The 20,641-nt window shown below is 44.8% G+C and overlaps 1 protein-coding gene and 1 long non-coding RNA gene across 2 annotated transcripts; one reads left to right on the top strand and one right to left on the bottom strand.

The window, feature by feature from the left end:
• The first annotated feature begins 629 nt into the window (after positions 1-629).
• Positions 630-1,665, top strand: LOC138642985 (uncharacterized). Its single transcript, XR_011314122.1, has 4 exons — positions 630-853; positions 983-1,072; positions 1,198-1,284; positions 1,475-1,665. It is a non-coding gene; the product is annotated as an uncharacterized lncRNA (long non-coding RNA).
• A 100-nt stretch (positions 1,666-1,765) lies between these two features.
• On the bottom strand, positions 1,766-5,096 carry LOC138642984 (uncharacterized). Its single transcript, XM_069731645.1, has 2 exons — positions 2,859-5,096; positions 1,766-2,376 (listed from the first exon to the last, which is right to left on the bottom strand). Exons 1-2 carry the CDS (start codon positions 3,276-3,278, stop codon positions 1,849-1,851), a joined length of 948 nt encoding a protein of 315 aa, XP_069587746.1. The 5' UTR covers positions 3,279-5,096; the 3' UTR covers positions 1,766-1,848.
• Between the last annotated feature and the right edge of the window lie 15,545 nt (positions 5,097-20,641).

Genomic DNA, 20,641 nt, shown 5'->3' with positions numbered 1-20,641 from the left:
TTCCTTCACAGAGGCAAAGACACAGCACCGCCGCCGCCACGAGGCATCCCGCCCAGCCTCTTCTGGCTCTGTGCCCTCAGGGTCCAATGTCCCGGAGCCCTCCGGGTCAACTCCTCCAGATCCTAGTAGGTTCCCACAATAATGTGATTTGGATTTTGTATTAAGGTCCCCTTCCCCCCCCGGCAGCCAGTGTTGCCATATATGCTTACAGACCTTTTTTAAAAATTTTTTTTTTTTTTTTTCTTCACAGAGGCAAAGACACAGCACCGCCGCCGCCACGAGGCATCCCGCCCAGCCTCTTCTGGCTCTGTGCCCTCATGGTCCAAAGTCCCGGAGCCCTCCGGGTCAACTCCTCCAGATCCTAGTAGGTTCCCACAATCATGTGATTTGGATTTTGTTTCAGGTCCCCTTCACGCCCCGGCAGCCAGTGTTGCCATATATGCTTACCAACCTTTTTTTTTTTTTAAATTTTTTTTTTTTTTTTTTTTTCCTTCACAGAGGCAAAGACACAGCACCGCCGCCGCCACGAGGCATCCCGCCCAGCCTCTTCTGGCTCTGTGCCCTCAGGGTCCAATGTCCCGGAGCCCTCCGGGTCAACTCCTCCAGATCCTAGTAGGTTCCCACAATAATGTGATTTGGATTTTGTATTAAGGTCCCCTTCCCCCCCCGGCAGCCAGTGTTGCCATATATGCTAACAGACCATTTTAAAAAAAATTTTTTTTTTTTTTTTTCTTCACAGAGGCAAAGACACAGCACCGCCGCCGCCACGAGGCATCCCGCCCAGCCTCTTCTGGCTCTGTGCCCTCAGGGTCCAATGTCCCGGAGCCCTCCGTGTCAACTCCTCCAGATCCTAGTAGGTTCCCACAATAATGTGATTTGGATTTTGTTTCAGGTCCCCTTCCCCCCCCCGGCAGCCAGTGTTGCCATATATGCTAACAGAACTTTTTTAAAAAAAAATTATTTTTTTCTTTTTTCTTCACAGAGTCAAAGACACAGCACCACCGCCGCCACGAGGCATCCCGCCCAGCCTCTCCTGGATCTGTGCCCTCCGGGTCAACTCCTCCAGATCCTAGTAGGTTCCCACAATTATGTGATTTGGATTAAGTTGCAGGTCCCCTCTTAACACCGCCCCCCTCCCCCGGCAGCCACTGTTGCCATATATGCTGACAGACCTTGTTTTTTTTTTTTCCTTCACAGAGGCAAAGAGACAGCGCCGCCGCCGACAGCACGAGGCATTCAACAGCGACTCAGATCCAGAAGTGCCCTCCGTGCCTCAACATCCTAGTAGGTTCCCACAATTAAGTTATTTTGATTTTGTTGCAGGCCCACTCTTTCACCCCCAACCCAAACCCCCACCCTCCCCCCCTTCCCCCCAAGTCAGTTTTGCTTCCTTTTTTTTTTTTTTTTCATTCACAGAAGCAAAGACACATCGGGAGACTACTGTGTTATTAATGTTATGTTTTTTGACCCACAGCTCTCGTCACTGTCAACAAGGAGGATATTGAAGCCGGCATAGACAAGTTACTCCACACTATGGCACATATTCAGGAGCAGCACAATGTGGCAATGGAGGAGCTGCAGAAGCTGCGGGACATGTGCCAGCAGTTGTAGGCGGGCCAATAATCCATTTTTTGTTGTTCCAATTAAAAGATTTTGTTAAACTTTCATTCGATTTTTTTTTTAGTTAACTGTACATGAATTTGTTACGTTAATTTGTTCCCTCATACAGTGCTGTGATTGAGACACACCAATCAAAAAGTAGTGATAGAATTTATAATAAAAGCTTTTATTTGAAACATTATTTTAACAAGACAATAAAAAAAAAGGAATGTAAAAGTAGTTAGGAAATCACAAGTTATGATACGACGATTGTTCCGGCTGAAAATGTTGGTGCCTGATGGGCGAAGCCATATGTAAAGGTATTGGTGTGTAGGAGTTATTAGGGGGTGGCTGGCCGAAGTGGGAAACGTGAGGATTGTGTCGCATCGATGTCTGACCCTGTGACCAACCATTGAAATTTGATGGCTCTGTCCGCTGTATTGGCCGGGAAGAGACCAAACAAGTGTTCTTGTCCAAATCGCCATCAGTACCCTTGTTTACTGCTTCCAGAATCAGACGCTCTGCTAGTATTCTTTGGTTGTCGTCCATTTTTGCCAGTTTGTCAACCACATAGTGTCCAAACCCCTCTAACGCAGGGCTAACATTTCTTGTCAACACCTTCTTTGCCAGGCTCAATAGTTCATTTGAGGCGTCTGAGGTGGCTTTCCGTTTTCTTGGACCTTGCCTCGATTGACTCCTGGCAGGTGCAGCCTCCACTAAATCTGTTGTTGTGCAGTCCTGTGAACAGTCTAGTGTACTCTCCTGCGCACTGTCATCCTGGGGGGGGGGGGGGGGGGGGGGAAAAACAAGTTATGAACCCGGCAACAAAAAGTAGTACCACCATAACCGCATCCAAACTATATATTCGTAGTAGGTAACAAAAAGATTATAATATATTTGATGCTTAGTAATATTCTTTAACCCTCCCTTTTATTGAATACTTTGAACTACACTGTTCTGACTGCTATGGGAACCTGACCAATATTTTATAGTCTAAATAGTCTCAACAAGAGTACATCGGCAGCTTGAAGCGATACTATTTTCTATATTGCTTAGATGGTATGGTTTACATATATCTCCATTTCATACATATTAAGTTCCCCATATAATACTTGACTGCGACAGGGTTACTTATGTGTACATGTTTTTGTAACAACTTCAAACTGATGTGATAATCAGAAGTATAAAACCTAAAATGCAGAGAAAAATTATGTAATTATAGGACACATTGGTGAACTTTCGTCCAAAGAGCTACTTACTTGTTGCCCTTGTGACTCCTGCTCGGCGTGGTTCTCCGAAACTATTGGTTCCACAGGTGCCAACAATCGAAGACACGTTGAAGTCCGTGGCACCTCTTGGTCCCTCAGAAAATTAAGATGCTCAAAATACCACAGTTTTGGCACATAAACTTCTTCAGTGGAAGCTCCGGACCTTGTAGTCTGAAGAACCTTGTTCAGCTCCTTCCTCCAGACCGTGCGGAGCGCCTGGATTTTCTTTTTAATAACTGCTTCGTTAGCTGCCTCATCTGGTGCCTGACGATTGTAAAGCTCAATGAGCTGTAAGTAACCCTCCCTCCTCTTTTCCCTGTTACAATACTCAGGAGATTTTATTTTCCAGAGGCAGGGAAAAGACTGATAAATCTCGATGAAATCCCTGATGAACTCCACACGATTTGACATCTAAAAAGTAATTATAAAAAAAAATTACATGGTTGACAAAGAGTCCTATTAACAATACTTTTGCCAGTCTGCCAAACGCTTAACAACAGCAGCCACACAAAGCGCTCATGCCTACCATCGCTTCTTCCATCTGCCACGCCATAGGCCACCATAACCCAAAACAGTGTACCGCCCGCTTCCCTACAGCAGCCACACAAAGCGCTCATGGTGACCATACATTGTACCATCTGCCACGCTCTAGCTCAACAGACACAACCGGTCATAAGCAGTCACAACAGCGTACCATCCGCATCGCTTCAGCGGCGGAACGAAGCGGTCATGCCGAACAAACTGAGTTCCATCTACCACGCTGTAGCACACCAGTCACGACCAGTCACGACCAGTCACAACAGCGTACCATCCGCATCGCTTCTTCCATCTGCCGCGCCATAGGCCACCATAACCCAAAACAGTGTACCGCCCGCTTCCCTACAGCAGCCACACAAAGCGCTCATGGTGACCATACATTGTACCATCTGCCACGCTGTAGCGCAACAGACACAACCGGTCATAAGCAGTCACAACAGCGTACCATCCGCATCGTTTCAGCGGCGGAACGAAGCGGTCATGCCGAACAAACTGAGTTCCATCTACCACGCTGTAGCCCACCAGTCACGACCAGTCACGACCAGTCACAACAGCGTACCATCCGCATCGCTTCTTCCATCTGCCGCGCCATAGGCCACCATAACCCAAAACAGTGTACCGCCCGCTTCCCTACAGCAGCCACACAAAGCGCTCATGGTGACCATACATTGTGCCATCTGCCACGCTCTAGCTCAACACACACAACCGGTCATAAGCAGTCACACCAGCGTACCATCCGCATCGCTTCAGCGGTGGAACGAAGCGGTCATGCCGAACAAACTGAGTTCCATCTACCACGCTGTAGCCCACCAGTCACGACCAGTCACGACCAGTCACAACAGCGTACCATCCGCATCGCTTCTTCCATCTGCCGCGCCATAGGCCACCATAACCCAAAACAGTGTACCGCCCGCTTCCCTACAGCAGCCACACAAAGCGCTCATGGTGACCATACATTGTGCCATCTGCCACGCTCTAGCTCATCACACACAACCGGTCATAAGCAGTCACACCAGCGTACCATCCGCATCGCTTCAGCGGTGGAACGAAGCGGTCATGCCGAACAAACTGAGTTCCATCTACCACGCTGTAGCCCACCAGTCACAACCAAGCACAACAGCGTACCATCTGCCACATTGTAGCCCTCCAGTCACAACAGTGTACCATCCACTTCGCTTCAGCGGTGGAACGAAGCACTCATGCCGTCCATACAGCGTTCCATCCACCACGCCCAAGCGGTTTACATACCTCGAAGCAGCGGTGCAAAGCGTGGTATATTCAGCGAGGTACAAAATTCCGATGTCCAGGTCCACCAAGTGTCCAAGTACGAAGTGAAGAAAGGAAATTTTGAAAGCAGTGAAGTGGCATTGGGAACAATAGCGCTCAGGTGACAAATTTTCCAACCAATTGTGTGCACAGAACCTTTGGCCTATCACCACACTAACTAGTGGCACAACACGCCCCTTGTGAACAACGTCACGCACAGATTATGCAAAATTTGCTCTGAATCGTCGTGTGTGACACGACCGTACGACTGTCCCATACGACTTCTACATCGCAAATACGTCATGAATTTATCGCTTCAGCGTCGTGCATCGTGTAGTGTGACCGCAGTCTACGATGTTTGAAACGATAATTAAGCGACGATGCAACGTCACAAATCGTGCCGTCGTAGCGATCTAAATTGCACTGTGTGACGGTACCATTAGTCTGAATGCTAGCGAAGACCACACTTTAAGAAAATTTAACATTTATTTAAAGGAATGTATGAAATGCATGTACAGAGATACTGACTGTTCCTTCAAGGTCCTAAGTCAAAGGAGAAATTGATCAATCACAGCAATATCCTCAATTGCACACATGCAATGACCCTGCATGGCCAAGGAGCCAAGGAGAGTTCCTGAGAATTACCATACACTACCAGTCCTGAGGACACAGAGGCCTTCAAAGATGCTCCTCAGCAAATGAGACATAACGTGGGTAAACTAATTTGCGACATTCACTGGTAACTATTAAAGTCTACTGTATGTATGTAGTGTGCACAATTATTAGAAAAATTGGATTTGAAATTATTAATTTTATTATTGAACAACTACAGTGGCGACTATCAATTCTAAAGGTTAATAAACCTGAATATTTATAAAGTATAAGTGAGGTTTTGTCTTTTTTGGGGGGAGAATATCTATGTGTGCAGAATTGTTGGTTAACGATTATTGTGAAGCATTATTACACAACTAGATGAAAATTTAAAATTTTCTCATCTCAGTTGTTTATTTGCTTCTGTTAAAGTGAGAATAAAAACCAAACAACTCAAAATGTGCAAAATACATTTCCAAAAAATATCAAAAACCAATATAGCTACCCTACTTTTCAATAACAGTCATAAGCCTTCCACCCGTGGAGTCTGTCAGACTTGTAATCTGTTGACGAACAACTTTTTCGGGCACCATCAACCACAGCTTCCCAGACACTGTGCAAAGAGGTGACTGTTTTCCTCCACCATAAATCTCCCGTTTAAGAAGGTACCACAAGTTCTCATTAGGGTTTAGCTCAGGTGAGGAAGGGGCTATTATTACTTCATCTTTAAGGCCATATATTTGTAGCCAAGCAGGGGAGACTTCAATGCTGCGATGGAGCACTGATCTGCATAATAATCATAGTTTTCTTGAAAGATCAACAAAACCAAATAAGTGAGCCGGAGTTAAAGGTGGTAGATGTGCAAAGTATAAACGCACGTTCACACAATGGCCATTTCACAGTCAAAACCCTAGAAAAAAAAAAAAATATGAGCATATATCCTAAAGCAAGTAAAGAAGTAAATAGTAATAGTCATGTAAATAACAGAGTAAAGAGCTTAGACCTCAGTCCAGAGCCTCTCACCTAGCCAAATCAGTTCTCATGCTTTGCACTGACGAGGGACAACAGCCCGAAACACCGTGTCTGCGAATTGAGATATTGATTTGGCTTTTATCCTAAGTCATATTACATGACTCGTTAAAAAAGTGACCTCATTTTGGAAACTAGATCCCTCAAGGAATTTATATAGATATATGGTGAACACTTTGAAACCCCAGGCGCTTCACAGAAAATTATAACGTTGAGTAGTGAAAATAAAAAAATCTTATTTTTCCTCAAAAATGTTATTTTAGCCCCCAATTTTTTTTTATTTTCACAAGAGTAAAAGGAGAAAATGGACCCCAAAACCTGTTGTGCAGGTTGTGAATACACTGATACTCCATAGGTTTGAGGGACCTCACCGGCAAAATGTCCTGGTACGATATGAGCACCTTCAGTTCTGGAAGTACTGGTGCCCGCTTCTTCCTGACAAATATTAGGGCATTAATTACTACATCCTTGAACTGAAGGTACATACCAGCCAGGCCTGCACATCGTAATAGCAAGAAAGTGTTGTACATCTTGTACCACAAAGCTTCTTGTACCACACCTTGGCTTTTCTCATGGCACTGTATGGCTTGAGGACTTGATCAGAGAGATCAACTGCTCCCATCTTCTTGTTGTACCCCAGCACACAGTTTGGTTTATGGACCTGTGCACAGGTTCCTCGTACAGTGGTGGAGGTGCTGCCATCTCCATGTATGGTGGTCAAGAAAAGGACATCCCTCTTGTCCTTGTACTTGACCACCAGCATTTTGTGGCTACACTGGGCTTTGCTCTCACCCTTTCTAAGCAGCTGCCCAATTAGCATCTTAGCGAAGCCTTTCTGATTTTTTAGTTCAGTAGTGCAGGTTGCAGTAGATCATTCAGAGAGGGACTTGAGGAGTGGGATGCTGGTATAAAAGTTATCTACGAAGATGACCTTGATCCAGCAATGGGTGCACCAAATCCCATGCAATTTTCCCACTCACTACCAAGACAGGGGGCTTTCAGAGGGCTGAATCCAGATGTCCTTCCCTTCATAAACTCTAAGCCTGTGGGTGTATACTGAGGAGCTCTCGCACAGCTTGTAGAGTTTAATCCTGTACCTGGCCCTCTTACTGTACAGGTATTCCCTGAATTTGAGCCTTCCCTTGAAATGTATTAGGGACTCATCCACACAGATTTCCCTTTGGGGAACGTACACCTCAGCAAACTTGTTGCTGAAGTGCTCAATGACTGGCCGAACTTAGAAAAGACAGTCAAAGTTTGGTTTATACTGGGGAAGACATTGTGCATTATCACTGTAATGCAAACATTTGTGGATGGCCTCAAAAGGTTTACGGGTCATAACCATGCGGAACATTGGAGTGTTGTATAATACATCAACACTCCAATATTGCCGAAGTTCTGGCTTCTTCACTACCCCCATGTGAAGGACCAGGCCCTGAAACGTCTTCATTTCTACTGCATCTACAGGTCCAGTTAAAAAATGAAGTAGTGGTGTTTTGGGACAACAATTGCTGGGTGTACATTTGTCTCAGCCACCATGAGGTTTATAAAATCCTCAGACAAAAAGACTTTGAAAAAGTCTATTTTTCTGAGGCAGGTGGAGTCAAATTGGATTTCTGATTGTGCCACAAAATCCAGAATCTGTGACTTATAATCTTCAGGGGGTGTGGTCCATATGGGATTAGTAACGGTGGCCGCTGGTTCATTTTCTGTCCTGAGGCATATACGTGGCACTTCTGTAAAACTTGAGGAAGAGGAGGCAGATGAAAAATAAAGTAAGGTGGCATCATCTCCCTCACTTTCAGTGTCAGAAACCAGGAAACTGTATGCCTCGTCCGTTAAATACCATATTTGGGATGAGTGAGATTACATTTTTTCACGTATGGTCTGTGTGTGTACCTAATTTTATTCAGGAGTGTGTGTGTGTGTGTGTGCATGTTTGGTGTAAAAAAATATTTAGAAAAAAATAAAAAGATCAAAATAAAATAAAAAGAATCTAAAAATTTGGTAAAATAAACAAAATTACTAAACAGACATAAGTAAAAAAAGATTACCAACACTAACCACTACAAAAACTGTAGTAGTCGCTGAATACTACAGTATATTTTTACTGTCCATAATCTACTCCTATCGAGTAATCCAATTTATTTTTTATTCTGTTTTCGCCAAAAAAATAAACACAATCAGAGGTTGATCAGTGATGTGTCACTGATCAGCGCTCGACGGAAGAAGTAAGCACGTACGGATATGATTCTTTTTTTTCCACGCTATCTGACACTTATCTAGACTCAGTTCAGTAAAGAATACTAAAAACAAAAACCAAAAACACATGGGCTACTTGCACAGTGAATAAGTCTGTAGAAACCTGTTCACACCACCAAAGAACTTGAAGACATAAAAGCGCTTGAAGAATACTGTAGTAGGAAGGCACAAATAACCACAGTATATTTTACTGCTCCTAATCTAGTACTGTCAACTAATCTAATTTTTTTCACACAAAAAAAAAAGCAAGGCCGATCACTGATGTGCGTCAGTAATCAGCGCTCGATGGCTGTAGGACGCGTGCACCCATATCATTCTTTGTTTCTGAGCTGACACTAAGGCTACTTTCACACTAGCATCGGACTCGGCCCGTCGCAGTGCATCGGGCCGAGGTTCCGACGCTAGCAGTGAATGCGCCTGCACAACGGAGGCAGCAGATGCATTTTTCCTGCGCATCCGCTGCCCCATTGTAAGGTGCGGGGAGGTGGGGGCGGAGTTCCGGCCGCGCATGCGCGGTCAGAAAAAGCGGTCCGTCGGCAGCAAAAAACGTTACATGTAACGTTTTTTGCTCCCGGCGGTCTGCCACAACACGGCGCAACTGTCGCACGACGGTTGCGACGTGTGTCAATGCGTCACAATGCGTCACTAATGTTAATCTATGGGGCAAAAACGCATCCTGCAAACAACTTTGCAGGATGCGTTTTTTCCCATAAACGACGCATTGCGACGTATTGCAAAAAACGCTAGTGTGAAAGTAGCCTAACCCTAACTAAATTCTATAAAAAATACTGTAGATGTAAATTACTAAAGTATACTTTTACTGTCCATAATATAGTCCTATCAACTATTCTATTTTTTTTTATTATTTATTTTTCACACACAGAAAAAAAGCAGTCACTGATGTGCATCAGTGATCAGCGTTCGATGGCTATAGGATTCATATGCATGTGGTGCAAAAAGGGGATAAAAAAATAGACAGGGAAAAAGTCCTTGCCAAAAGAGAGCACAGGCACTGACTAGGATCGGAGGCTGTAAGATGCACACACGGAGTGGTGCAAAGGAGAAGGAGGAGAAAACTAGACAGAGAAAAAAATCCTGGAAAACCGCAAACACAAGTGCAGTTCAGTGATTTGTGTCAGGACGCACTAAAAAGTAAAAACCTGCCAAAAATCGAAGCATTATATGGGGCTCATTATTCTGTATTGATCAATATATGGGGTTCATTATACTGTATGGAGCACCATGTGGTACCCATAATACTGTATGGAACATTGTATGGGGCTTATTATTCTGTATGGAGCAATATATGGGGTTCATTATACTGTTTGGAGCAATATATGGGGCATGTTATTCTGTATGGAGCGCTATGTGGTGCCCACAATACTGTATGGAGGACTATATGGGACCCATTATACTGTAAGGAGCACTATGTGATACCCATATGTTGTGAATTCTGTGGCTGAATTCACTCCTGTGGTCACAAGTGGTACTGCAGCTTCTGAGCTTCCTCCCTCAGGTGTTCTGGTGAGCTCGTTAACTGCTTCATTACTTAACTCCGCCTGATGCTGCTATCCTTGCTCCTTGTCAATGTTTCAGTGTTGGATCTGAGCTTCTCCTGATTGTTCCTGTGACCTGCTGCTCTGTATAGCTAAGTGCTTTTTGCTTTTTTGTTGCTTTTTTTCTGTCCAGCTTGTCTTTTGTTTTGCTGGAAGCTCTGAGACGCAAAGGGTGTACCGCCGTGCCGTTAGTTCGGCACGGTGGGTTTTTTTTGCCCCCTTTGCGTGGTTTTGCTTTAGGGTTTTTTGTAGACTGCAAAGTTCGCTTTACTGTCCTCGCTCTGTCCTAGAATATCGGGCCCCACTTTGCTGAATCTATTTCATCCCTACGTTTTGTCTTTTCATCTTACTCACAGTCATTATATGTGGGGGGCTGCCTTTTCCTTTGGGGAATTTCTCTGGGGCAAGTCAGGCCTATTTTTCTATCTTTAGGCTAGCTAGTTTCTTAGGCTGTGCCGAGTTGCCTAGGTAGTTGTTAGGCGCAATCCACAGCCGCTTTTAGTTGTGTTTAGGATAGGATCAGGTGTGCAGTCTACAGAGTTTCCACGTCTCAGAGCTCGTTCTTGTATTTTTGGGTATTTGTCAGATCACTGGGTGCGCTCTGATCGCTAAGCACACTGTGTTTCTGGATTGCCTTCATAACACCTGTCATTAGCAAACATAACAATACAAGGAGCCATACTAATGATTCTCAATAGAGGGAAAGAAAAAGTTCTGACATCATTTTTTTTTTTTTTTTTTTCTGCTCTGTGTTCACTTTTTTTTTTTCCCCTAGACATTTGGGTGATTCTGGACACAGGTGTGGACATGGATATTCAGGGTCTGTGCTCTTCAATGGATAATCTCGTTATAAATGTACAAAAGATTCAAGATACTATTGATCAGAAATCTATGTTAGAACCAAGAATTCCTATTCCTGATTTGTTTTTTGGAGATAGAACTAAGTTTCTAAGTTTCAAAAATAATTGTAAGCTATTTCTGGCCTTGAAACCTCATTCTTCTGGTAATCCTATTCAACAGGTTTTGATTATTATTTCTTTTTTGCCCGGCGACCCTCAAGACTGGGCATTTTCTCTTGCGCCAGGAGACCCTGCATTGAGTAGTGTCGATGCGTTTTTCCTGGCGCTCGGATTGCTGTACGACGAGCCTAATTCAGTGGATCAGGCTGAGAAAAATTTGCTGGCTTTGTGCCAGGGTCAGGATGATATAGAAGTATATTGTCAGAAATTTAGGAAATGGTCAGTACTCACTCAGTGGAATGAATCTGCGCTGGCAGCTTTGTTCAGAAAGGGTCTCTCTGAGGCTCTTAAGGATGTCATGGTGGGATTTCCTATGCCTGCTGGTTTGAATGAGTCTTTGTCTTTGGCCATTCAGATCGGTCGACGCTTGCGCGAGCGTAAATCTGTGCACCATTTGGCGGTACTGCCTGAGGTTAAACCTGAGCCTATGCAGTGCGATAGGACTATGACTAGAGTTGAACGGCAGGAATACAGACGTCTGAATGGTCTGTGTTTCTACTGTGGTGATTCCACTCATGCTATTTCTGATTGTCCTAAGCGCACTAAGCGGTCCGCTAGGTCTGCCGTCATTGGTACTGTACAGTCCAAATTCCTTCTGTCCATTACCTTGATATGCTCTTTGTCGTCGTTTTCTGTCATGGCGTTTGTGGATTCGGGCGCTGCCCTGAATCTGATGGATTTGGATTATGCTAAACGTTGTGGGTTTTTCTTGGAGCCTTTGCGGTGTCCTATTCCATTGAGAGGAATTGATGCTACACCTTTGGCCAAGAATAAACCTCAATACTGGGCCCAGCTGACCATGTGCATGGCTCCTGCACATCAGGAAGTTATTCGCTTTCTGGTGTTGCATAATCTGCATGATGTGGTCGTGTTGGGGTTGCCATGGCTACAAACCCATAATCCAGTATTGGATTGGAATTCCATGTCGGTATCCAGCTGGGGTTGTCAGGGGGTACATGGTGATGTTCCATTTTTGTCGATTTCGTCATCCACCCCTTCTGAGGTCCCAGAGTTCTTGTCTGATTATCAGGATGTATTTGAAGAGCCCAAGTCCGATGCTCTACCTCCGCATAGGGATTGTGATTGTGCTATCAATTTGATTCCTGGTAGTAAATTCCCTAAAGGTCGATTATTTAATTTATCCGTGCCCGAACACGCCGCTATGCGCAGTTATGTGAAGGAATCCCTGGAGAAGGGACATATTCGCCCATCGTCATCACCACTGGGAGCAGGGTTCTTCTTTGTAGCCAAGAAGGATGGTTCGCTGAGACCGTGTATTGATTACCGCCTTCTTAATAAGATCACTGTTAAATTTCAGTATCCCTTGCCATTGTTATCTGACTTGTTTGCTCGGATTAAGGGGGCTAGTTGGTTCACTAAGATAGATCTTCGTGGTGCGTATAATCTGGTGAGAATCAGGCAAGGAGATGAATGGAAAACTGCATTCAATACGCCCGAGGGTCATTTTGAGTATCTAGTGATGCCGTTCGGACTTGCCAATGCTCCATCTGTGTTTCAGTCTTTTATGCATGACATCTTCCGTGAGTATCTGGATAAATTCCTGATTGTTTACTTGGATGACATTTTGATCTTCTCAGATGATTGGGAGTCTCATGTGAAGCAGGTCAGAATGGTTTTTCAGGTCCTGCGTGCTAACTCTTTGTTTGTGAAGGGATCAAAGTGTCTCTTCGGTGTGCAGAAAGTTTCATTTTTGGGGTTCATCTTTACCCCATCTACTATCGAGATGGATCCAGTTAAGGTCCAAGCCATCCAGGATTGGATTCAGCCGACATCTCTGAAAAGTCTGCAAAAGTTCCTGGGCTTTGCTAATTTTTATCGTCGCTTCATCTGTAATTTTTCTAGCATTGCCAAACCATTGACCGATTTGACCAAGAAGGGTGCTGATTTGGTTAATTGGTCTTCTGCTGCTGTGGAAGCTTTTCAGGAGTTGAAGCGTCGTTTTTGTTCTGCCCCTGTGTTGTGTCAGCCAGATGTTTCTCTTCCGTTCCAGGTCGAGGTTGATGCTTCTGAGATTGGAGCAGGGGCGGTTTTGTCACAGAGAGGTTCTGATTGCTCAGTGATGAAACCATGTGCTTTCTTTTCCAGGAAGTTTTCGCCCGCTGAGCGTAATTATGATGTGGGCAATCGAGAGTTGCTGGCCATGAAGTGGGCATTCGAGGAGTGGCGTCATTGGCTTGAAGGAGCTAAGCATCGCGTGGTGGTATTGACTGATCATAAGAACTTGACTTATCTCGAGTCTGCCAAGCGCTTGAATCCTAGACAGGCCCGTTGGTCGTTATTTTTTGCCCGCTTCGACTTTGTGATTTCGTACCTTCCGGGCTCTAAAAATGTGAAGGCGGATGCTCTGTCTAGGAGTTTTGTGCCCGACTCTCCGGGTTTATCTGAGCCAGCGGGTATCCTCAAGGAAGGAGTCATTGTGTCTGCCATCTCCCCTGATTTGCGGCGGGTGCTGCAAAAATTTCAGGCGAATAAACCTGATCGTTGTCCAGCAGAGAAACTGTTCGTCCCTGATAGGTGGACTAATAAACTTATCTCTGAACTTCATTGTTCGGTGTTGGCTGGTCATCCTGGAATCTTTGGTACCAGAGAGTTAGTGGCTAGATCCTTCTGGTGGCCATCTCTGTCACGGGATGTACGTACTTTTGTGCAGTCCTGTGGGATTTGTGCTAGGGCTAAGCCCTGCTGTTCTCGTGCCAGTGGGTTGCTTTTGCCCTTGCCGGTCCCAAAGAGGCCTTGGACACATATTTCGATGGATTTCATTTCTGACCTTCCCGTTTCTCAAAAGATGTCAGTCATTTGGGTGGTCTGTGATCGCTTTTCTAAAATGGTCCATCTGGTGCCCTTGGCTAAATTGCCTTCCTCCTCTGATTTGGTACCTTTGTTCTTTCAGCATTCTTTCGGTTGCATGGCATTCCTGAGAATATTGTTTCTGACAGAGGTTCCCAGTTTGTTTCAAGGTTTTGGCGAGCCTTTTGTGGTAGGATGGGCATTGACCTATCCTTTTCCTCGGCTTTCCATCCTCAGACTAATGGCCAGACCGAACGAACCAATCAGACCTTGGAAACATATCTGAGATGTTTTGTTTCTGCAGACCAGGATGATTGGGTGTCCTTTTTGCCATTGGCTGAGTTCGCCCTTAATAATCGGGCCAGCTCGGCTACCTTGGTTTCTCCATTTTTTTGCAATTCTGGGTTCCATCCTCGTTTCTCTTCAGGACAGGTTGAGTCTTCGGACTGTCCTGGTGTGGATTCTGTGGTGGATAGGTTGCAGCAGATCTGGACTCAGGTAGTGGACAATTTGATCTTGTCCCAGGAGAAAGCTCAACTTTTCGCTAATCGCAGACGCCGTGTGGGTCCCCGACTTCGTGTTGGGGATCTGGTTTGGTTATCTTCTCGTCATATTCCTATGAAGGTTTCCTCTCCTAAATTTAAACCTCGTTTTATTGGTCCGTATAGGATTTCTGAGGTTCTCAATCCTGTGTCTTTTCGTTTGACCCTCCCAGACTCCTTTTCCATACATAATGTATTCCATAGGTCGTTGTTGCGGAGATACGTGGCACCTATGGTTCCATCTGTTGAGCCTCCTGCCCCGGTTTTGGTGGAGGGGGAATTGGAGTATATTGTGGAGAAGATTTTGGATTCTCGTGTTTCTAGACGGAAACTCCAGTATCTGGTTAAATGGAAGGGTTATGCTCAGGAAGATAATTCCTGGGTTTTTGCCTCTGATGTTCATGCTTCCGATCTTGTTCGTGCCTTTCATGCGGCTCATCCTGGTCGGCCTGGGGGCTCTGGTGAGGGTTCGGTGACCCCTCCTCAAGGGGGGGGTACTGTTGTGAATTCTGTGGCTGAATTCACTCCTGTGGTCACAAGTGGTACTGCAGCTTCTGAGCTTCCTCCCTCAGGTGTTCTGGTGAGCTCGTTAACTGCTTCATTACTTAACTCCGCCTGATGCTGCTATCCTTGCTCCTTGTCAATGTTTCAGTGTTGGATCTGAGCTTCTCCTGATTGTTCCTGTGACCTGCTGCTCTGTATAGCTAAGTGCTTTTTGCTTTTTTGTTGCTTTTTTTCTGTCCAGCTTGTCTTTTGTTTTGCTGGAAGCTCTGAGACGCAAAGGGTGTACCGCCGTGCCGTTAGTTCGGCACGGTGGTTTTTTTTTGCCCCCTTTGCGTGGTTTTGCTTTAGGGTTTTTTGTAGACTGCAAAGTTCGCTTTACTGTCCTCGCACTGTCCTAGAATATCGGGCCCCACTTTGCTGAATCTATTTCATCCCTACATTTTGTCTTTTCATCTTACTCACAGTCATTATATGTGGGGGGCTGCCTTTTCCTTTGAGGAATTTCTCTGGGGCAAGTCAGGCCTATTTTTCTATCTTTAGGCTAGCTAGTATCTTAGGCTGTGCCGAGTTGCCTAGGTAGTTGTTAGGCGCAATCCACAGCCGCTTTTAGTTGTGTTTAGGATAGGATCAGGTGTGCAGTCTACAGAGTTTCCACGTCTCAGAGCTCGTTCTTGTATTTTTGGGTATTTGTCAGATCACTGGGTGCGCTCTGATCGCTAAGCACACTGTGTTTCTGGATTGCCTTCATAACACCTGTCATTAGCAAACATAACACCCATAATACTGTATGGATCAATATATGGGGCTCATTATACTACATGGAGCAATATATGGGGTTCATTATTCTGTATGGAGCATTATATGGGGCTCATTATTCTGTGTGGATCAATATATGGGGTTCATTATACTGTGTAGAGCACTATGTGGTACCCATAATACTGTATGGAGCATTATATGGGGCTATATATATACAGCTTATTATTCTGTATGGAGCAATATATGGGGCTCATTATACTGTATGGAGCAATATATGGGGCATGTTATTCTGTAGGGAGTGCTATGTGGTGCCCACCAGAGGCGTAGCTAGGGTTTTGTTTCGGGGGGGTGAAACTTCTGAGTCGGCCCCTAACCAGGTAACCTTCATTACAATTCGGTGACGCGCCCTAATAGTGGAGGAGAACGTCAGCAGATGACTGCGCTATTACTGAAGATAATCTCTATATAACGACCATCATGGATATTACCGCCATATGGTCAGTGGTAGATACTAGTCCCCCAGAACAAATAAGAGATCACAGCACAGTTACAGATAATGCCTTACAGCTGATGTTCTCTGATGGAATCGTTCACTTTTCCAATCTTTTCCATCTGGCACAGACCGACATGACAACTTCTTCCAGCCAGGACTCGGCTGCAGAGAATACAACAAAGACCCATTTCACTTTTCATATTCCAACCCCATCACCATCTATCCCCAACCTGCACAAACTCCTCATCCTACTAGTACCCTAATACTGAGCTGCTGCTGCCGTATGTGTCCCTATTACTGCCCCTGACACCCCAATACTGAGCTGCTGCTGCCGTATGTGTCCCTATTACTGCACCTGCTGTGCGGTTCTCTGTGCCCTCTAAATTCTAAAGCACCCCTCTATAATATAGTAATGCCGGGTGCAAGTGCCCTAGAAAACAGTGCCCACATTTTGCTCCCTAGAAAGTAATATTGCCATGTGTGCCCCTTTGACAGTCACAGTAACCTGAGATCCCCTATAACAAGAAGTGCCCAATTTACATTCAATAATGTCCCGAGTCTGCCCCCCTGTACAGCTCCTCTATACAGTATAATGACCCCTCACTGTATAGTACCATCCATACAGTATACTGACCCCTTAGTAGCCCCCAAACTGTTTGATGGCTCCAACACTGTATGATGGCCCCTTCACTGTCACCTCCACACTGTATGATGTCCCACTAGATGGCCTCTATATAGTATAATGCACCAGATCATCCTAAATATAGAATAATGCACTCCCCATAGGTCTCCATATAATATAATGCACTCATCATAAGCCTCCATATAGTATAATGCACTCCCCATAGGCCTACTCTATAGCACTTGGCAGCACCAATAGGCAGACTCTATAGCACAAGACAGAACCCCCATAGGCAGACCCTGTAGTATAAGACAGCACCCCATAGGTAGACCCTGTAGTATAAGACAGCACCCCATAGGCAGACCCTGTAGTATAAGGCAGTACCCATATAGGCAGACCCTGTAGTATAAGGCAGCCCCCCATAGGCAGACTCTAGTAAAAGACAGCACCCCATAGGCAGATCCTGAAGTATAAGGCAGCCCCACTATAGGCAGATCCTGAAGTATAAGGAAGCACCCCTATAGGCAGATCCTGAAGTATAAGGCAGTCCCCCTATAGGCAGATCCTGAAGTATAAGGCAGCCCCCCTATAGGCAGATCCTGAAGTATAAGGCAGCCCCCCTATAGGCAGATCCTGAAGTATAATGCAGCCTCCATAGGCAGACTCTAGTAAAAGGCAGCACCCCATAGGCAGGCCCTGTAGTATAAGACAGCACCCCATAGGCAGACCCTGTAGTAAAAGGCAGTACCCCCATAGGCAGATCCTGAAGTATAAGGCAGCACCCCTATAGGCAGATCCTGAAGTATAAGGCAGCCCCACTATAGGCAGATCCTGAAGTATAAGGCAGCACCCCTATAGGCAGATCCTGAAGTACAAGGCAGCTCCCCTATAGGCAGATCCTAAAGTATAAGGCAGCCCCTATAGGCAGATCCTGAAGTATAAGGCAGCACCCCTAAAGGCAGATCCTGAAGTATAAGGCAGCCCCCCTATAGGCAGATCCTGAAGTATAAGGCAGCCCCTATAGGCAGATCCTGAAGTATAAGGCAGCCCCCATAAAAAAAAATACTCACCTCTCTTCCTCCTTGTTCCAGCGGTGCTCTGACCTCCCGCTCATCTTCTGACAGCGGGTGCCAGGGGAGTGACGTCATCGCGTCGGCATCGCCAGATGCTGACAGGGGGATGATGGGAGAAGGAGCTCAGCGCAGCGCTCCTTCCATCATCAGTGCGGTGACGGGCTGGGGCCCACTACTGGCACCGGGCCCCCCCAGCCAGCTCATGGGCCCCATAGCGGGTGGCAGAGCAGGGAGATCTACAGTTACAGTAGCGTAGCTCCGGGTGGGCCCCCTCTGAGCTCTGGACCCGGGGCGATGGCCCCCTCTGCCCCCCGGTAGCTACGCTACTGGTGCCCACAATATGTACTGTATGGAGGACTATATGGTGCCCATTATACTGTATGGAGCACTATGTGGTACCCATAATACTTTATGGAGCAATATATGGGGCTCATTATACTGTATGGAGCAATATATGGGGCATGTTATTCTGTAAGGAGCAATATATGGGGCTCATTATACTGTATGGAGCGCTATGTGGTGCCCACAATACTGTGTGGAGGACTATATGGTGCCCATTATACTGTATGGAGCATTATATGGGACTCATTATACTGTATGGAGAAATATATGGGGCTCATTATTCTGTATGGAGCATTATATGGGGCTCATTATTCTGTATGGAGCACTATACTGGTTGGTTTCTGGCCTATTGTACAATATACAATAGATATCACTCATGTAATGTAAGAAGTGAAATCTTTGGCATTGTACTATACCTATATTTCTCTGCTGTATCTGTGCATTATGAATTGTGGTATGTGTTACAGGGCCAACTGAGACTTTCATCCGGTGACCACAAAAACCTGGAGCTGGTCCTATATGCACTGCACAGTACCACTTCTCCTGTCTTGTTGTCGAAGAAGCGACATTGGACTTTGGAAGGGGTCAGTATTGGTTTACTATTTTCAATATTACTATGGCCAAATATAATAATATTTAGAATTGAGAGTCCTCAGTGGTTGATATCTTTTAATGACTAACTGAAAAGATGGCAACAAATTACAAGCTTTCGAGACTACTCAGGTCTCTTCATCAGGCATAGACTAATGCAACATCTGAAGAATCATATATTTATACACAACACAGCACAGAACTGTCATTTCATTATGGGAGAGTGATAAACAGTTGTGTCCATAAATTCTTTAGATGTTGTATTTGTCTATGCCTGATGAAGAGACCTGAGTAGTCTTAAAAGCTTTCAATTTGTTACCATCTTTTCAGTTAGCCATTAAAAGGTATCAACCCCTGAGGACTCTCAATTCTAAATATTATTCTATCTACTGGTTAACACGGTACCAAGATAATATATCTTTCCTGTATGGCCAAATAAAAATACAATATTGGAAAAGCTGCTGAAATGGATTATCCCAAGTAATCCCCTCTCCTCTGGAGAGGGGATAACTTTCCAATTGCTAGAGATCCGACTGCTGGGACCTCCATGATCCTGAAAATCGGAGCTCTGTAGAGCACCATGTAAATGCAGCTGTGGTCGATCATACGCACTGTGGCGCCATTCACATGTGGCTCATCAAATATCTCCTTTTAGGAAAGTAAGGGGTACGACAAAGTAAAGTAAAATTCACTGATCGGGGTGATGAGTGTTATAGTTTGTGGGCTGGTGGGGTTAGTGTGGCAGGGCTGCTTTTTCGTCCCAGTCCAGCCCTGTCTCATTGCCACCCCCCAGTGATCGCTCAGCTGCAGGTGCTGCTGGAAGCCAAAACAGGATGCTGCAAGGGCGCACAGGGAAGGTAAGTAGGAGGTTTGTTTTTTTTACAGCTGCTGGAAGCATGCGGCTGCGGCTGTAACTGTAACTGTGTGCGCTATAAGACAAATTAATATTCATTGCCAGTGCACAAAAATGCCTAAATGGCAATGTTTCAGTTCATAGAACCTTCCTCAAGCCTTCGGTAAGGTTCTATGAACCGAAAAGTTGCCATTTGGGCTCAATAAAGTCCATTTTTTTTCAATTTACTTTTGTTTTACTTGGAATGCTGCCGTCTATGGGATTTTTATTTCATATCTATCTATCTATCTATCTATCTATCTATCTATCTATCTATCTATCTCATATCTATCTATCTATCTATCTATCTATCTGTCTATCTACCTATCTAGCTAGTATAACCATCTGTTTACATATTGGAGATACCAGTACAACAACAGAATGGAGGGCAAATGCAAATTATTTTAAGACTATAGATTCAAAGTTCTGTATAATTCATTGCAGGAAGTGAATAAAGGAACCACCATCTTGGACAAGTGGACATCTTTTTAGAATTATGTAATGATAGAAATTTTGCACAATTTATAAAAAAAAATTAAAAAGAAAAATTTAGAATAATTTTTTACATTTAGGGCTAATGTTAAAAAAAAAGTTCCATTTGGTGAGTAACTTTTTTTTCCGTCTTTAACACATTTTCTTTTTTTTTTAAATTATAATAAGGAACACTCACAAATGACTACGAGGGGCGTTCATTAAAGAATTCCCCTGACCTACTTCCTGTGTACTCAGAGTAATGAAACTTGGCACAGGTGCCACCTAGGGACACACACTTCTCCCATCTCTTTAAGCAACTGTAAACACCTATCTTGTAGAAGTCGACAGGTTGCTCCAAAAGCCACAATGTGACTTCGGAAATCAGTGTCTCATCATCTAGAAAATGCTAGTCCTTCA

The sequence above is a fragment of the Ranitomeya imitator genome, chromosome 6 (genome assembly GCF_032444005.1).
Source record: "Ranitomeya imitator isolate aRanImi1 chromosome 6, aRanImi1.pri, whole genome shotgun sequence".
Taxonomy (NCBI): Eukaryota; Metazoa; Chordata; class Amphibia; order Anura; family Dendrobatidae; genus Ranitomeya; species Ranitomeya imitator.
Note: the sequence above shows the minus strand (reverse complement) of the source record. Positions and strands in the feature narration are given on the sequence as shown.